The 19,399-nt window shown below is 29.3% G+C and overlaps 1 protein-coding gene across 2 annotated transcripts in view; it reads right to left on the reverse strand.

Moving 5' to 3' along the window:
* LOC145296737 (cyclin-dependent kinase 8-like) overlaps positions 1 to 19,399 on the reverse strand; it is an 84,103-nt gene that overhangs the window by 55,574 nt on the left and 9,130 nt on the right. The window contains exon 3 of one of the 2 annotated variants that reach the window (XM_080142757.1): positions 13,696 to 13,707. The exons of the other annotated variant lie outside the window; for it this stretch is intronic. Within the exon in view, the coding sequence (XP_079998883.1) occupies positions 13,696 to 13,707 (12 nt within the window). The remainder of the gene's footprint in view (positions 1 to 13,695; positions 13,708 to 19,399) is intronic. 2 annotated transcript variants of the gene reach the window in all.

Raw genomic sequence — 19,399 nt, forward strand, 5'->3', positions numbered from 1 at the left:
AGGGCATTAGCTATATAAACAGAAATATCACCCCCCCCTCTTGATTTATTTTAATTTAAAAACAACTTTATGTAAACTTTTTGGCTATTACCAAAATAAAAAAAAAAATTTAAAAAAAGGACATTTAAAAATTACATATACGATAGAACCCTGGTAATGGCATTAAAAATTAGTAACAAAATACAGTACAGTATAGCATACAAATAATCAAATTAAACACTAAGGCAGGACAAATTCCGTAACCAAGGGGCCGGAAATACATTGTATTCTACACTGTAACCTGAAAAAAAATGTATCCTAAGGCCACTGTATCCCAGGGTTTTACTATACTTAGTATCCCCATTGATTTAGTTTAATTTTAGGTTACTATTATTTAATCACAGTATTTATTACTTAGTAAAACATGTAAATGTAATTGCTTTTTCCTTCTATCATGAGAGTGAAAGACTTGCCAGATTATTTTTTTTAACCATATTGCCACCACTTATCAAGGCCCAGAGGCCACTCAAGGCTAAGCATTACTGGGTGTCAAATGATGATTAATGATGGTAGAAATTAGAGGAGTTAATTTATTTTAGACTAGCGGGGGTACCCGGGTGTTTGGAGGTGTGTGTGTTGGGGGGGAGGTAGATCAAAACAACGCTGTTTAATAATAATGACTTACAGGGGGGAGAACCATAGAGTGAAGCTCAATCGAGCAACTGCCATGAAAATAAGGCAGAGAGAAGCTCGTAACACATTTTCTATGAGAAAGAGGCAGCTGAGAGGAGAAAAGGACATCGTCCACTAAATTTTGAAATCGGTTTTGTATCCTGTCCAAGAATAGAGTACTCAGCAGCTCGTCCTCAGATGAGGCAACAGTATTCATTTTAGGACATATTTTAAGTGTTTAGGAGGGAATAAAAGAGCAAATCAGAACACATCCCAGCCTGAAATGAATTTAGAAAGAACATTGGAAAAGCATAATTTTTTTTTGCATCATTTTTATGGTTGCACACTTGTAATGTATCAGATAAATAGGAGTAAAACAAGCTATTTTATTTATAGCTATACAAATAGAAAGTCTTAAAAACATTTCAGTTTATGGATAAGTAAATAAGCTAGGAGGCTAAACTTTTTTTTTTTTTTTTTAACTAAGAAAATCAAATTTTATGATGAGAGTTGGGAGCAACCATATCGTTTTAGAACGTGTTAAAATTCAAGGGCAACAACTTAATTTTAATTACCAAGATTTTATTTGTTTTCAAAATTAAAAATTTATCACTAAAAATCCTAAATTTTGATTTTCTTAGTTAAAAAACATAAATAAAACTAAACAAAAAATTACTTGATCAAGTCATTACTTTTGGAATATGATATCTTCATTATGAGACGGGTGAATACATAAATTTTTTTCTCAAACTCAAATTTCTAAACAAGAACTACAAAAAGAGTACTTATCCAGAACATGGTCAAACTTTATGCCAGCATCTTCTAGTAGATTAGAATAAGCAGTGGGAAGATGCCAATGTGATTAGCCAATCAGTAAAAACTATTTTTTATAAAATTGTGAAGCTCATAGCAACAAGTTTAAATTTTTTAATTTTTTTTTTTAAATCAAAAATAAATAACACTGTAAAGCATAAAAAAAATTAAATAAAGCTATTGAAACAGTTAATATTTTTGGAAAAAGAATACAATTTATTAAAGTTGTTTTAATACTGGTTCTATATTTATTTGAAAGGTTTTATTGTAAGTAAAACAAAAAGATTTGAAACTTCTTAAAAAAGAAAATGTTTTTGAAGTTCTTTCCATATTGTAAAAAAGATTTAGGTGAAACCTTTTTGCTACAAAATCAAAACTTACCTGCTTCATGGACTCTTCCATGATATGAGCTAACACTCAAGGGGGTAGTATCAGAATACTATAGAATCAGCAGGGGTACTAGTAGTGTACCATGTGTAAATTACCCATATTGGATACCACCTGATAGTAAGCTCCACTAGCCCTTTATCCTATCTTTGTAACCTTTTGTGAATATATCTTTCTTACACCTAATCCATGATCCCAACCTTGGGTACACATCACTTTTGGAAAAAAAAGAGGGGAGGGGGGACTTGTTTTTAGTGTTTTGATTTCATCACCTCTGATAGCTTATGCTGATTGTTTACGGAAGATGCCAACACAAAGTTGGGTCAGGTTATGGATAAGTATCAAAACTGCACTGGCATTAAGTGATGAAAGCTTAAAAATCCTATTTAAAAATTTAATTGTAAAATAAAATCCACCAAAATACATTTCAATTTCTCCAATTATTTAAACAAGCTTCAAAATTCTTTGCAAATGTTCATGTATTAAAAGATTTAAAGTTTTTGAAAATACATATCTAATAATTTTAAAGGTAAAAAGTCACTTTAATAAAATTAGTTAGTTTTAAATTCAATTAATAATTTACTTACTAATCCCCAAATAAAACCATTCTGTAGACGTGGTTTATGTAAAAAAAAAAAAAAAAAAAATACAAAGTTGACAAAGAATTGATTTTTATTGTTGAACTGAATACATTGAAACATTTGAAGAAACTGTTGTAAATCTTTATTAAAATAAAGATTTGAAATCCTCTTTTAAAACTGATACTTTTGACATCAAAATTTACCAGAAAAAATAAATATGAACTGAAAATGTATGAAGTACAAAAAGAGGACCTACCAAAAAGCAATAAAAAATTTCCACAATGAAAAAGCACAAATATAGAAGCAGACAAAATATAAAACATTGAAAACCTCAAGCGAAATATGAATTTGCTTACAAGATAAATTAAACAACAATTCTGCCACATTTTATATTGCAATAACATAACAATTAACTGCACAATTCACCAGCAATTGTAGAAAAAAAAATGTATACGATCATCAGACTGCATAATACTCAAATTTGGAGTCAAGTTCATGATCTGTTAGGGTCATTTTCTGGTTTTTGATTTCCAAATATTCATCTTGCAGTATGCCAGATCTTTTTTATTTTATAGTTCTATTTTATTTTTTATTTTTATTTTTTTTTTGGGGGGGGGGTCATTTGTTAACTTATTAATAGGGCAAGGACGAGAATATTCTTTTCATTATTTTGATTCGATTATATATTAGTTAATATCTTATATGCTTTTCAGATAGAGTGATGTGGTTCTCGATAGATTAACTGTGTCGAATATATACTAGAGTCACAACAATAATATTCTGTTGTCATAGCCCTACTTATTAATCTATCTTTTTTTTTCCTAATTGATATTTAAAAATACATAGCATTTTTTTAAGCTTGAATTTGAGATAAGGGAGATTAATAATTTGTTCTCATTTTTTTCTAAGTATATTCCTAGCTATATGCCTGTTCATACACACATGTATGTTCATGTTTTTTCTTTTTATTTTAAGTCCCTTATTTATCATTTTTTTTATTTTATTAAATCAGGAGTCGTATTTAGATTATTAGATATAATTTTTTTTGTCATAGTTTTAGTGCAATATTAGAAGATCGCCCGGCATTGCCAGGTCATAATTACATTGTAATTCATGCAGAAACTGAGTATGTTTTTTCTAAATAGTTCACATTTTGTAAGTAAAAAAAAAATTTTTTTAAAAATAAAAATAAAATTGAGCTTTGATCGAAACCAAGTACGATAACCATTAGACCAGCTTGACATGATCTTTAAAAATGTTTTCAAACCTACTTATTCTTAACATAAGGAATCTGTCACATGAATGATTCATGTATGCATATTCATGAAACAGTTGACAAACAAATGAAAATCCCATGACCCTCACATTCACAATTTTGACCCCTTAGTAGACTTTTTTTCCAGATGAAAACCCAATTAAAAAGTTTTTCACATGTCTGAATACCTTATATACCAAATTTCAAGTTTATACATCAAACCTTTAAGTATATAAGTTGAGAAGTGTCCTCACACATATTCTCGCTTTTTATATATAAGTAGTAACGTTCACGTGTGTGTGTGTGTGTGTGTACACACAATTCTACGACCCAAACCACAGGACCGATCATGATCAAACCTGGTATAAGAGCCCCCCCCCCCCCATCTAAGGATGGTGTACGCCATTTTTCAAGGCTAAGGTCACAGTTCAAGGTCATAGCTTGTGTATATATTCTCTCCTACAGCCCACACTACTGAATCAATCATGACCAAACCTGATGAGGGTTTCCAACCTAAGGATGGTGCACACTTTCAAATGTTAAGATTGGGACTTTGCTACTTTATACATATAAAAGATTGTTTTTTATAGTTTATTTTCATTAATTATTAATGCTACTATTTTTTTACTTTTTATTTATATTACTATAATTTTATTTTTATGATTAATATATATATATATATATATATATATATATATATATATATATATATATATATATAAAATAATTTTTATGTAAATTTACGTAAATACAGTCATATCTTGCTACAATGTGCAAACCGTTTCAATCAGATATCAGGCAAAAAAAAATTAAGGTAAAAAAACTGAAAAGGTTCAACACCTTACCAAATTTTGAAGAGAGAAAATTCGCCATGAGTGGCAATGGTTGAAAGTTCTTATGGCAAATTTTCTCTCCTCAAAATTTGAAAAGGCGTTGAACCTTTTCAGTTTTTGTACCTTAATTTTTCTTGCCTGATGATATCTAATATGATTGAAACGGTCTGCACATCGTAGCAAGATATGACTGTATTTACATAAATTTTTTAAATATAACTTGCTCTCTTATGATTGAGTGCTATCCACGACCCTTGTTAAAATTCAATTATTTTCAATTTTTGGATATCTTCCCACCGAAAATATATATAACTACTTCATTTACTCACATAAAATTAATATACGAAAGTATAAATTTATGCGTAAACTTTAAGTATTTACTTCAAAAGTGCTCAATACGTAGGTAGAGCTAGTTAGTAAGTTATAAAATATATATGGTGATTAAGCTACATTGAATATTCCACATTTCATCCACTCTAGGACTCTTCAGACTTAGGCGCATAAGCCTGAAGAGTCCTAGAGTGGATGAAATGTGGAATATTCAGTGTAGCTTGATCGCCACCACATATATTTTATAACTTACTATATATATATATAATATATATATATATATATATATATATACATACAGACATACACACACACATTCTTGGTTGCTTATCGATGTACAAAACAAATTGTCAAGTTATATGAATCTTAAATTTAGAAAAATGAATAAAAGGGTCATTGGAATTTAACATCCCGTTGCTCTATTGCAAGAAAAAAATTAACATACATCCAACATTTTCATTGAAAGTTTGAACTATTAAAATATACACATATACGAAATGCTCAAATACATGCATGTAGAAAAGAAAAAGATTCTGTGGACATCGCGCATATACTAATTGCATGCATGTACAATGAATCCATCTTTCAAAACGTTGATGTAATAGTGTACATTGAAAACTGCAACATTTCGATAGCAGAATTATTTGACAAACACAGACAACAAAATAGAAAAGTTATATTAATTAAAATATTTCAAAGTATGGAAATATGCATTTTTTTTATATACCTAACATATTTCAATTGCAGTAAAACAATTAACAAAATATTTAAAACAAATGTTCTTTTCAGAAGAATGATTTACATAAAGTAAAGAAAAATTATTCACTTGAAAATTTCAAATGTATTATACAGAAGAGATTGCAACAGATTAGAACACATAAGCATAAACAGAGGATTGGGCTTCTTTTTTTTTTTTTTACAAGGTTTTGCTATTCTCGATTAAACCAATTGCGTAATGACAATCATTCTCATGACAGCTTTATAAACCTTACTACTTCCATCCTTGCTCATGACAAAAATAGAAACTGAGGTTTTGTTTGTGACACCAACCAGAAGATTACCTTACATGACAAACAGAATTTTTCTATCCGGTTTTGTTTTCAATCAGTTTCTTTCTCCTAGATAGATTGGCTTAACCACAACTGAGGAACTCCACCTATGGTAACACTCTGAAATATCAGAAGGAGACTAACAGGTACTACACCTTGCTAATAAGCATTAAACCTACTAAATTATCATGCTTTGGAATGTTAAAGATAATTGCTTCACGATAATTAAATTCCTATTGTTTAGACTTATTTTATCTTGATTATTACAAATAATCACAATATTTATTACCCAATGTAATTTGGCATTCTTTAGATGTATCTTTTCAAAATAAGATGTATCTTCTGGGGAATTTAAGAATCTGTATGTTGACAGATCACTTGTCTCTTAAGGCTGCTCTCCTAATCTCCAAGCAACCAACTGTCCTGAACTCAAGACAGTTTGTAAACTAACTCTAAATATATTGATCTCCATGTGTGGTCTTCTGTGATAGTCACCACCATACCTTGATTAATACAAAATAACTACCAGTCTTGTACAATCAGCCACTCTAAGCTGGCTATTTGAAAACTAACAACCAACCAAGTTTTTTTTTGTTTTTTTTAACTTTGATAATTTCTTTTCCTCTTTTTTCTATAAATCACTTCCTAACACTTTGGGGAGGGCATCCACAGTATCACAAAAAGGTTCATTTTAAAATTCCTTGGTGATTTCCTAGTTTGATTAGAGGGTTGCCATGTTGGGAAAATAAATAAATAAATCACCTGAATTAGACTGGAGGCTACATTGGCAAAAAGAATTATTTTTGAGAAAAAAAATTATAACTTAAAGATTAAAATAGACTATATAGCTATCTGTCATAATACAATGTATTTCAATATCTTTTATATATATATAAAAAAAAATGATGACTGCCCAGTATTGTCCAGAGACATGGACAACAAAATAGAAGAGTTAAAGCATATGTAAATATTTTCATTTGAAATTTCTACCTTTCACTATCCCTTCCTGTTCAAAAAATCTACCACTCCTCCAAAACATACAACACAATGATCTTAAAAGTAAAGAAAATGTATTTCAATTTTAGACCAAAATTTGATGTATAAATGTCGGCTCTTCTGACAAATTCTAGTGATTCTAACAAGAATTACAAAGAAAAAAAAAAAAGAAAAGAAAAAAAAAAAGAAAAGAAAAAAAAAAAAGAAAAGAAAAAAAAAAAGAAAAGAAAAAAAAAAGAAAAGAAAAGAAAAGAAAAGAAAAAAAGAAAAGAAAAGAAAAGAAAAGAAAAGAAAAAAAGAAAAGAAAAGAAAAAAAGAAAAGAAAAAAAGAAAAGAAAAGAAAAAAGAGAAGAGAAGAGAAAAAAGAGAAAAGAGAAAAAAGAGAAAAGAGAAAAAAGAGAAAAGAGAAAAGAGAAAAAAGAGAAAAGAGAAAAAAGAGAAGAGAAGAGAAAAAAGAGAAGAGAAGAGAAAAAAGAGAAGAGAAGAGAAAAAAGAGAAGAGAAGAGAAAAAAGAGAAGAGAAGAGAAAAAAGAGAGAAAAGAAAAGAGAAGAGAAAAGAAAAGAGAAAAAAAAAGAGAAAAGAGAGAAAAAAAAGAGAAAAGAAAAAAAAAAAAGAAAAAAAAAAAGAAAAGAAAAAAGAGAAAAAAGAGGAAAAAAAAGAAAAAAGAGAAAAAAGAGGAAAAAAAAGAAAAAAGAGAAAAAAAAGGAAAAAAAGGAAAAAAAAGAAAAAAGAGAAAAAAAAAAGACAAAAAAAGAAAAAAGAGGAAAAGATAGAGAAAAAAAATAGAGAAAAAAAAGAAAAAAAAGAGAAAAAAAAAAAAAAAAAAGAGAAAAAAAAAGAAAAAAAAAGAAAAAAAAAGAAAAAGAGAAAAAAAAAGAGAAAAAAAAGAAAAAAAAGAAGAGAAAAAAAAGAAGAGAAAAAGAGAAAAAAAAGAGAAAAAAAGAGAAGAAAAAAAAGAGAAAAAAAGAGAAAAAAAGAAAAAAAAGAGAAAAAAAGAGAAAAGAGAAAAAAAAAGAGAGAAAAAGAGAAAAAAAAAGAAAGAGAAAAAAAAGAAAGAGAAAAAAAAGAAAAAGAGAAAAAGAAAAAGAGATAAAGAAAAAGAGATAAAGAAAAAGAGATAAAGAAAAATAGATAAAGAAAAATAGATAAAGAAAAATAGATAAAGAAAAATAGATAAAGAAAAATAGATAAAGAAAAATAGATAAAGAAAAATAGATAAAGAAAAATAGATAAAGAAAAATAGATAAAAAAGAAAAATAGATAAAAAAGAAAAATAGATAAAAAAGAAAAATAGAAAAAAAGGAGAAGAAAAAGAGAAAAGGAGAAGAAAAAGAGAAAAGAAAAAAGAAGAAAAAGAGAAAAAAGAAAGAGAAGAAGAAAAAGAGAAAAAAAAGAAAAAGAGAAAATAAAAGGAGAAAGAAAAAGAGAAAGAAAAAGAGAAAGAAAAAGAGAAGAAAGAGAAAAGAGAAAGAAAAAGAGAAAGAGAAAAGAGAAAAAAAAGAGAAAGAAAAAAAAGAGAAAAAAAGAGAAAGAGAAAATAGGAAAAAAGAAAATAGAAAAAGAGAAAATAGAAAAAGAGAAAAAAAAAGAAAAAAAAGAAAAAGAATAAAAAAGAAAAAAGAGAAATAGAGAAAAAAGAAAAAAAAGAAAAAGAAAAAAAGAGAAAAAAAGAGAAAAAAAGAGAAATAGAGAAAAAGATAAAAAAGAGAAAGAGAAAAAAAAAGAAAAAAAAAAAGAAAGAAAAAGAGAAAAAAAAGAAAAAAGAAAAAAAAGAAAAGAAAAAAAGAAAAGAAGAAAAGAAAAAAAAGAAAAGAAAAAAAAGAAAAGAAAAAAAAGAAAAGAAAAAAAAGAAAAGAAAAAAAAGAAAAGAAAAAAAAGAAAAGAAAAAGAAAAGAAAAAAAAGAAAAGAAAAAGAAAAGAAAAAGAAAAGAAAAAGAAAAGAAAAAGAAAAGAAAAAGAAAAGAAAAAGAAAAGAAAAAGAAAAGAAAAAGAAAAGAAAAAGAAGAAAAGAAAAAGAAGAAAAGAAAAAGAAAGAAAAAGAAGAAAAGAAAAAGAAAGAAAAAGAAGAAAAGAAAAAGAAAGAAAAAAAAGAAAAGAAAAAGAAAGAAAAAAAAAAAGAAAAAGAAAGAAAAGAAAAAGAAAAAGAAAAAGAAAAAGAAAAGAAAAGAAAAAGAAAAGAAAAGAAAAAGAAAAGAAAAGAAAAAGAAGAAAAGAAAAAGAAGAAAAGAAAAAGAAGAAAAGAAAAAGAGAAAAGAAAAAGAGAAAAGAAAAAGAGAAAAGAAAAAGAGAAAAGAAAAAGAGAAAAGAAAAAAAGAAAAGAAAAAAAAGAAAAGAAAAAAAAAGAAAAGAAAAAAAAAGAAAAGAAAAAAAAGAAAAGAAAAAAAAGCAAAGAAAAAAAAGCAAAGAAAAAAAAGCAAAGGCAAAGAAAAAAAAGCAAAGAAAAAAAAGCAAAGTCAAAGAAAAAAAACAAAGAAAAAAAAGAAAAGAAAAAAGAAAAAAAAAAAAGAAAAGAAAAAAAGAAAAGAAAAAAAAGAAAAGAAAACAAAAAGAAAAAAAAGAAAAAAAAAGAATAAAAAGAAAAGAAAAGAAAAAAAAGAAAAGAAAAAAAGAAAAGAAAAAAAGAAAAGAAAATAAAAAAAAGAAAAGAAGAAAAAGAAAAGAAGAAAAAGAAAAGAAAGAAAAAGAAAAAGAAAAAAAAAGAAAAGAAAAAAAAGAAAAGAGAAAAAAAGAAAAGAGAAAAAAAGAAAAGAGAAAAAAGAGAAAAAAAGAAAAAAGAAAAAAAAAGAAAAAAAAAAAGAAAAAAGAAAAAAAAAGAAAAAGAAAGAAAGAAAAGAAAAAAGAAAAGAAAAAAGAAAGAATGAAAAAAGAAAAAAAGAACGAAAAAAAAGAAAAAAATGAAAAAAGAAAAAAGAAAAAAAAGAAAAAAGAAAAAAAGAGAAAAAAAAGAAAAAGAGAAAAAAGAAAAAGAAAAAAGAAAAGAAAAAAAAGAAAAAAAAAGAAAAAGAAAAAAATAAAAATTTTTTTAAAAAAATAAAAAAACAAACATTCTGTCAGAAGAAATGACAAAAAAGAAATGGACAAGCGTGCGCGACACACTGGAGTGTGTATATATCTCTGCTGGTCAAGCTGTAAAATGTTGAATATCGAATGCAGCAGCAAGTTCTAGAAACATACCAGAAAGAACAGTTGGAAATAAGTCATGCACCATCCACTATGACTATGCAATCCCTACATTTATGTCCCTAGAAAATGGAGCCTAAAACTTGACAGTGATATGGAACAAGGAGAAAGAAGCAACCTTAGAAGTCAGTGTGTCCAATAAATCTGGGTTAAACAGAACCGAGAGAGAAAAGATAACGAATACTACGGTCTTATGTATGAAAAGATAACGAATACTACGGTCTTATGTATGAAAAGATAACGAATACTACGGTCTTATGTATGAAAAGATAACGAATACTACGGTCTTATGTATGAAAAGATAACGAATACTACGGTCTTATGTATGAAAAGATAACGAATACTACGGTCTTATGTATGAAAAGATAACGAATACTACGGCCTTATGTATGAAAAGATAACGAATACTACGGCCTTATGTATGAAAAGATAACGAATACTACGGCCTTATGTATGAAAAGATAACGAATACTACGGCCTTATGTATGAAAAGATAACGAATACTACGGCCTTATGTATGAAAAGATAACGAATACTACGGCCTTATGTATGAAAAGATAACGAATACTACGGCCTTATGTATGAAAAGATAACGAATACTACGGCCTTATGTATGAAAAGATAACGAATACTACGGCCTTATGTATGAAAAGATAACGAATACTACGGCCTTATGTATGAAAAGATAACGAATACTACGGCCTTATGTATGAAAAGATAACGAATACTACGGCCTTATGTATGAAAAGATAACGAATACTACGGCCTTATGTATGAAAAGATAACGAATACTACGGTCTTATGTATGAAAAGATAACGAATACTACGGTCTTATGTATGAAAAGATAACGAATACTACGGTCTTATGTATGAAAAGATAACGAATACTACGGTCTTATGTATGAAAAGATAACGAATACTACGGTCTTATGTATGAAAAGATAACGAATACTACGGTCTTATGTATGAAAAGATAACGAATACTACGGTCTTATGTATGAAAAGATAACGAATACTACGGTCTTATGTATGAAAAGATAACGAATACTACGGTCTTATGTATGAAAAGATAACGAATACTACGGTCTTATGTATGAAAAGATAACGAATACTACGGTCTTATGTATGAAAAGATAACGAATACTACGGTCTTATGTATGAAAAGATAACGAATACTACGGTCTTATGTATGAAAAGATAACGAATACTACGGTCTTATGTATGAAAAGATAACGAATACTACGGTCTTATGTATGAAAAGATAACGAATACTACGGTCTTATGTATGAAAAGATAACGAATACTACGGTCTTATGTATGAAAAGATAACGAATACTACGGTCTTATGTATGAAAAGATAACGAATACTACGGTCTTATGTATGAAAAGATAACGAATACTACGGTCTTATGTATGAAAAGATAACGAATACTACGGTCTTATGTATGAAAAGATAACGAATACTACGGTCTTATGTATGAAAAGATAACGAATACTAAGGTCTTATGTATGAAAAGATAACGAATACTAAGGTCTTATGTATGAAAAGATAACGAATACTAAGGTCTTATGTATGAAAAGATAACGAATACTAAGGTCTTATGTATGAAAAGATAACGAATACTAAGGTCTTATGTATGAAAAGATAACGAATACTAAGGTCTTATGTATGAAAAGATAACGAATACTAAGGTCTTATGTATGAAAAGATAACGAATACTAAGGTCTTATGTATGAAAAGATAACGAATACTAAGGTCTTATGTATGAAAAGATAACGAATACTAAGGTCTTATGTATGAAAAGATAACGAATACTAAGGTCTTATGTATGACATGAAAAACTATCAGAAGATCTATCATTCCAGTAATTATGGGAGCAACTGGGTTTATTAAAATGAACTTCAAAACCTACCTGGCACATATACCCAGTGAACTAAGTGCAAGAGAGAGATTCAAACAATTGAACTTAAAGCAATAGTCAGAATCTTAAAAGATCTCTTGGTTGGAATATCTGAGTTATCAAAAAAAAATAAATAAAAGACAAGTACTCTTTTCATAAGAGATAAGAATTTATTTAATTACAAAACTATTTTGGGTAATTTAGTCTATACTCAATCAAATGCTAACATCAATCAACAGCATCTCACTGAAGTATTAGTATTATTTGTAAACACAACCATTGTTTCCAAGTAAGTTTGATTATAAAAGCTGTATGTAATTTGAGAAGCGATAAAAAAATAAATTAAAAAAAAAAAAAAAAAAAAAACATACAATAATTTTTGACAACTGATGCACTAGTTTAATTAGTCATTCTTTATTTACAAATTCAGGTTCTTAAAATCTTTTTAAAAACCCTTTCAAGTTTTTCTGATTCTTACAACACTAGAAGATTTTTAATGCAAGGTTTGTTTGAATTATTGACATTAGATTATAATTATAAACTCTCCTTTTTATTATAAAAAGAAAAGAGTTTATAATTATAATCTAATGCATTAAAAAAAAAAAAAAAACACTTTATGAATTTGCATGGCCAGATGTAAACTTTTCAGAATTGAAAGCATGTTATATTCGTAAGGTCATCATCATCGTATTCGGTTTAACATCCATTTTTACATGCTCTGTTGAACGATTTAGAAACTGACTTCTAAACTATCCCTGGCTAGGTCTTTATTCCTCTCTTAAATCTATCATTATTACGTCCTCCCATGTTTTCCTCGACTTTCTGTGACCTCAATTGTTCTACATCTAAATCAAAGGACTCATTCTTTCGTTCAATGTGACCAAACCAACAAAGTCTTCTGTTCCATACAGATTTTGTACTTGTAACAGCATTTCTTGGGATAAGTTAATCCGCTTCAAATCAGTTTACAGTGTCCTGCATCAATTGGAAAGTCTTCAGCTATTGCCAGTTCTAGTGACACAAAAAAAATGAAGGGACAGCTATATATCTGCCTTCACCATGTCTTTAGTTGACCATCTTTATCCTTTCTCCAGCCAATATTACGGAGTACCTCCATAAATGCTGAAATCCTCTGGGTTCTCATTACTTACAAGTAGTCAATTTAACAGAGATTAAAACATAAGTGTTAACGACAGACTGTGCCACGTTGCAAACATTTTCAGCAAAACCCACGCCTGACCTTGTGTCTAACTTTCTGAAGAGGTAAATAATGATTGGTTATAGTGTTATGGCAGTTTGCCTAAACTAATGATTTAATGAAACAATACTATAATAAATAAAATTGATTTTAAAAATCATAAAACAAAAAGGAGAGTAAAATGGAAGTAAAAAAAATTTGAAACTCAAACGTCAGGTAAGTACAACTAGTTTACAATAATGAATCCAAGTTGAATAGAACTAAAATTTGTTTTTAACATTTAGACAATCACCTTTTATTTCATCATGAAAAATTGTAAAAAAAAAATGTGGGAAAGGTTTCCCTTCTTTAATCTTAAATAGAAATCTATTATATATTGTTCCGTCATTAGGCTAAAAATATTTAAAAAAAAAAAAAAAACCCTGAAATATACAAACAAAATAAACAATCAAATTTTCATTTACTTCTCTTAATAAACAAATGAATAAATAACAATAATGGTGAGAATTATGTTACATACCGCTCTAGGGAGCTGTGAAAACAAAAAAAAGAACAAAGAGAGGGGTTTAAAATGGGGAATTGTAAGTCATAGGACAGTAGTACAAAATAAACATCAAAGCAGTATTATTACCAACTGACCAATAATAATTCACTCAAATTTTATCAACATATGAACATTTAAACACAGTTAAAACTTCAAATCAGACAGAAATTACAATTTTCATTTTAAAAATAAATATACAAACTTGCTGGTAAACTGAGTTTATAGCATTAATTTAAGCAATCATTTTTGATGATTAACTTTCAAAAAGAAAAAAAAAAAAAAATGTTCTAATGTATGGTTATTTTTTGCTGTAAAATGAGTTTCATTGATCCAAAACTTTTGTTTTTACTTAAAATCATGTCTTATGTATAAAAAGCAATATTAAAAATAGTAAGTTATAGCAAGTGTAGTCATTTACGTGAAATACAAACACAAGTCAACAGAAAAAATATGGCAGATGTAAATATACCAAAAAATGAGAACTTCAAGCAAAAAATATTTGTCTTTCTTTGGAAAAAAAAAAAAAACGTAAAATTAATTTTGGTGCAACTAGACTATAATAGCAAAATTTGGAAAACAAAAAAATCTATTTTAAAAAAATAAAGCAATGGTAATTACTTTTTGTGTTAATTTTAACTAAAAGCAATGGTACCTACATAACTGGCTTGTCAGAAGTACTTAAACATTAGATGGTGCAAAATCAATATCGTTTTCTAACATGTTACTTTTATAGTTTCTGGATTAATTCATTGACATATGTAGCCATGTTATATATCATCTTTAAGTGCATTTTTTGCTCTATCGAATCATGTTCTTCGTTACGTTCTCAATCTCTTCATTATTTTGCAGGTTTTCAACAGCATGGACAAAATTCAAATCCGTACAATTTTCTTGTTCCAGTTCAAACTAGGCCAAAAAGATACCAAGACAGCTCGTAATATCAGGTGTTTGGCCCAGGAACAACTAATGAACGTGTGGCATGACAGTGGTTCCAGAAATTTTGCAATGGTGACAAGAACCCTGAAGATTAAGACGGTCGCGGCCGGCCGGCCGCCTGCAGTCGATAATGAACATTTGAAAACCTTATTTGAAGCTGATCGAGCATCCAACCAGTCGTTCACCATTTAGAGCCAAAAGATGTTGGATAAATGGGTGCTGTATGAATTGAACGATAATCAAAAAAAAAAAAAAATCGTCATTTTGAGGTTTCTTCTACGCTCCTTCTGCGCAACAAAAACGACCCATTTCTAGAGCGGATTGTGACATGTGATGAGAAGTGGATCCTCTACAACAACCGGCGATGTTTGGGAAGTAACTCAGTTATGCTAAAAACAAAGCAAATAACTCCTGCTTGTTAATGAACAATTTATTTAAAAATTGGCAATACCTTCTTTTAACCCCCAAACATTAACAAAACACTTTATTTTTGATAATTTTCATCAAAAAATGTTTTATTTAATAATTTTTTTCTACCTATCCAGTTTTGTAATTTTTGGATATATTCATTACTGTAACATAACAAATAGAGACCATTGGTTTTACTTGAAATTCAATATTAAAAATTTTGAATTTCACTATTTACTTTTTTATTCTATTTTAATTACCTACTAGTTTACTGCAATTTAACGTTTTCCTTTACTAGAAAGTGTTACCTTTAAAAAAAAGAAAAAAAAAAGAAAAAGGTAAAAATTTGAGTTATTTTCCTCTTCAGTTATTTATAGATCAGCCATATTTTTTCTCCTGTCGACTTGTTTTGCCCACGTTCCAGATAGGCTTGCTAGAACTTTGTGTTCGGTGTTATTTTAAGTAAAAAGAAGCTGTTAGCATGAGAACTTCCCAAAACCAGTTTTACAGTAAATTACTAACCAATCATTAAAATATTTGTAACAAAATTGAATATTTATCCTGATCATTTTTCAAATGTGAGTTTCAAAAATCTAACCAATTAAACAAAGCAAAAGAGTTCAACATCAATTACCATATTTCGAATCACTTGCTTTAAAAAGGTCATTCAAACTAACGGTACATGATATCAAATAAATAAACTGAACACTAAAGTATGATTCTCAAAAGTACATCAACAAAATAAGAATGTAAATTTTTTTGAAGGGTAAAAGGATGGGAATTCATGTTCATAAAAAGAAAATAAGAAGGGGGGGGCGCTGACCAATTTAGCTATTTTTGTTGTGTTTCCATTTTTTTTTCTTTACAAAACTTGAATTGCAATTTATAACTTTATTTTCTAACAAACTTTCCAAAATTGAAGTTTATCAATAAAATAGGTGAATTTTCTCATATTTGGAAATTCAATGTAACAAAATATTTGATATGATGTAAATTCAAAAGAAAAATTATTTGAAATACAAAGAAACAATCATTTCAAATGAAGACAAGGTAAAAATAAAAATTTAAAAATTGAATCAATCAATTCAGAGAATCAAGATATTTTTTAATATTTTCAGATCAAATGGATTTTCAGGCTCCTTAGGAAAGGACTTCATGTTAATTTTTTTTTTTTTCTTTTTTACTTCTGGTTGAATAAGCACAATAATATAGCATACATGTCCATTTCTAACTTTTCAGTTTTTATTTAGAATTGCATTTAGTTTTAAAAAAAACAAAAAAAAAAACAGAAAATCACAGAATAAAGATGCCATATTCCAAAAATCACAAACTGACATTTTTTTTTAAATTAAGAAAATAAGCAAGCGAGAAGAGAGACGATATTGTTTTAAATTTTGTAAAAATTTGGCAACAGATTTTGTTTGTATTCAAGAGAATTGTAATTTTATTAAAAATTATAAAATTTGATTTTCTTGATTAAAAAAACTTGATCAATTTTCATGATTTTTGGAATATGTTTGTTTAGTGACTAGTACATAAAATATTTTTCTGTATTTTTTGTTTTTTTAAGTGTAATTCTAAATATGTACCAGCTTTTCTTTGTGGATTTTTTATTAAGAAAAAAGGGAGTGGGAAGGGTATTTAGAAAAAGCTTTACTAATAACCTAAAAAGTATGTAATTTTATTTACAAGCGTGTTTTCTGATATGAACATCTTTAATTTGAAATTTTTTAAAGTATTCATTTATTGCTAAATTGAATATTTTACAAAAGTTATTTCCGTAATATTTTAAAGAATATTTGATTGGATTAAAAAAAAAAAAAAAAAAAAAAAAAAAAAAAAAAAAAAAATGGGGGTGTTGTGGCTCAGAATTCCCATTTTTCAATTGTTAAAAAATAAAATAAAAATCTATATGTATTTACCCATGATAAAAATACATTCCAAAAGTCATGTAAATAGATCAAATAGTTTTACTCTAAGAAAATCATTTTCAATCATTTTTTTTTTTTTAATGGGGATTCATAAGGATGCAAGATCGCCATCGGTATGGAATATGTGCCTACATTAAAGATGGCTTCCATGTGGCAGGGATATCTCCAGAGAAGACCCTAATTTACCTTATGTGTGCTTCCGGGTTGCACTTGCTTACACCACTGCATTTATATTGGCCCTCTATCACCCCTACAACAGTGGAGTTACTATCTTTAAGAGTATATCTGAGAAAATAGACCACATCCTGTCTGCACATCTCTCAGCTAACATTCACATTTGCGGTGACTTTAATGTCTATAACATGGAATGGCTGACCCACTCGAATAAGACAGATGATGAGGGGAGGTTCATTCATGATTTTGCCATTGCCTATGACCTCACTCAGATTGTTTGCGAGCCCACCCATGTGCCCGATACTACCAGTCAGTATGCAAGCCTTCTAGACCTTTTTCTCTCAACTTCCCCTGAGCTATGTTCATGTTCCATTCTATCTCCTCTAGGATCCTCCGACCACTCCGTTGTATCAGTTAAGAAAAAATGAAGTGTAATAAGTCTTCAGACGTACCTCTCCACCGTACTGTATACCGATACTCTATGGCTGACTGGGACAGCTTCCATACATTCATATCTATCTACCTCTGCATTCCATGTTTAAAAAAAGTATCAGACCTGACTGAATGATTAATTGTAGACAGACTGATTCATACCATCCAAAAAATTCCAACAAAAACCTAACAGCCAGCCATAGTTCTCCCCAGAATGTGCTTCTGCCATGGCGCACAGAAATCACTTTTTCCATAACTACCAACATAATAGATGCACTGAGGCTAAAGCTGCTTTCAGGAACGCCAGCAACCACTGTAAAAGAGTAATAAAAAATGCAAGAGAGCTATATGCTCAATCCATTAAATCCAAAGTAGCTGATCAGCGGCTTGATTCCCACCAGTTTTGGCAAATAAATAGGATCCTGAACAGAAGCGTGCATTCTATCCCAACCATCATCAATGGACCAGGTCATCTCGTCAGCATCAGACAAGGCTAAACTATTTGCCAAGAACTTTGCAGCTAATTCTACCCTATGCGAAGAAGGCCATCAACTCCCCGTATTTCTTCCTATAACACAGAACACGCTAGGTAACATACAAATATCTGTGCGTGAGGTCGCCAAGCTAATCAAGAACCTTGATTCCAGTAAAGCAACTTGCCCTGACGGCATCCCAATTATAGTGTTAAAAAAACTTCAACCAGAACTTGCCCCCATACTTACAAAACTGTTTAAGCATTGCCTTAAGGAGAAGTGCTTTCCAACACCTTGGAAAACCTCATCAGTATGCACTGCATTTAAGAATTCAGAGGAGAAGTCATCTCCCTTTCAGTACAGACCAATAAGTCTGTGTGTCACGAGTAAATTGTTGGAATCCATATTAAATGGAGAAGTAGTCAACCACCTCAGCAGAAATAACCTCAGCGACACACAATATGGTTTCCGTTCTGCTACATCTACCGCAGATGTTCTACCGGTTATATCTCATAGGATTAGCGAATCTCTTGACAAAAGCTTCCTTTCTAGGGCAATTGCTCTTGACATATCAAAGGTCTTCCATAAGGTATGGCATAAAGGCCTACTTCACAAGATTTCCAGCTACAGTATAACTGGAAATGCTTTCTCAATCATTAAATCATTTCTCGCGGATAGGCCCATAAGAGTAGTGGTTGATGGGCAAAAATCAGAGGCCCGCAGTATTAATGCTGGAGTCCCTCAGGGGTCCATCATGGGCCCAACTCTCTTCCTGATCTACATCAAAACACATTTAAAATCATTCGTTGACATCTATGCTGATTACACGACCATCAATGGCAACACATCAAAGGCTATAAATGACAAAGTTCTCCAATTCTCACTTCTCTGATCTTGAGCGCGTGGTAGAGTGGGGGAAGAGGTGGCTGGTTACCTTTAATGCATCTAAAACCAAGCTCCTATCTTTACATCATCAACGCGCTGATCACAATCTGGTATCAATTGGAATGGATGGCTCTCGTCTAGGGGAGGCACCATGTTTTGACAAGCTTTTGGGTTTCACCTTTACTCCTGATCTGAAATGGAATACGTACATAAAGTCTGTTGGCAAGGTCGCTGGAAAAATGGTGGGATCCTTCTACCGTTCCAGAAGCGGTCTCACTACTGATGCAATTCTCTATATAAAAGCCAAGTACGTCCAAGGATGGAATACTGCTGCCACATCTGGACAGGAGCTGCTAAAAACAGCCTATCCTGCCTTGACAGAGTACAAAATAGACTCCGTGCTTTCGTGGGGGGTGCCCTTTCCTCTTCCCTGCAACCTCT

This window comes from Euprymna scolopes, chromosome 17 (genome assembly GCF_053919585.1).
Source record: "Euprymna scolopes isolate OS-2025 chromosome 17, ASM5391958v1, whole genome shotgun sequence".
Classification (NCBI taxonomy): Eukaryota; Metazoa; Mollusca; class Cephalopoda; order Sepiida; family Sepiolidae; genus Euprymna; species Euprymna scolopes.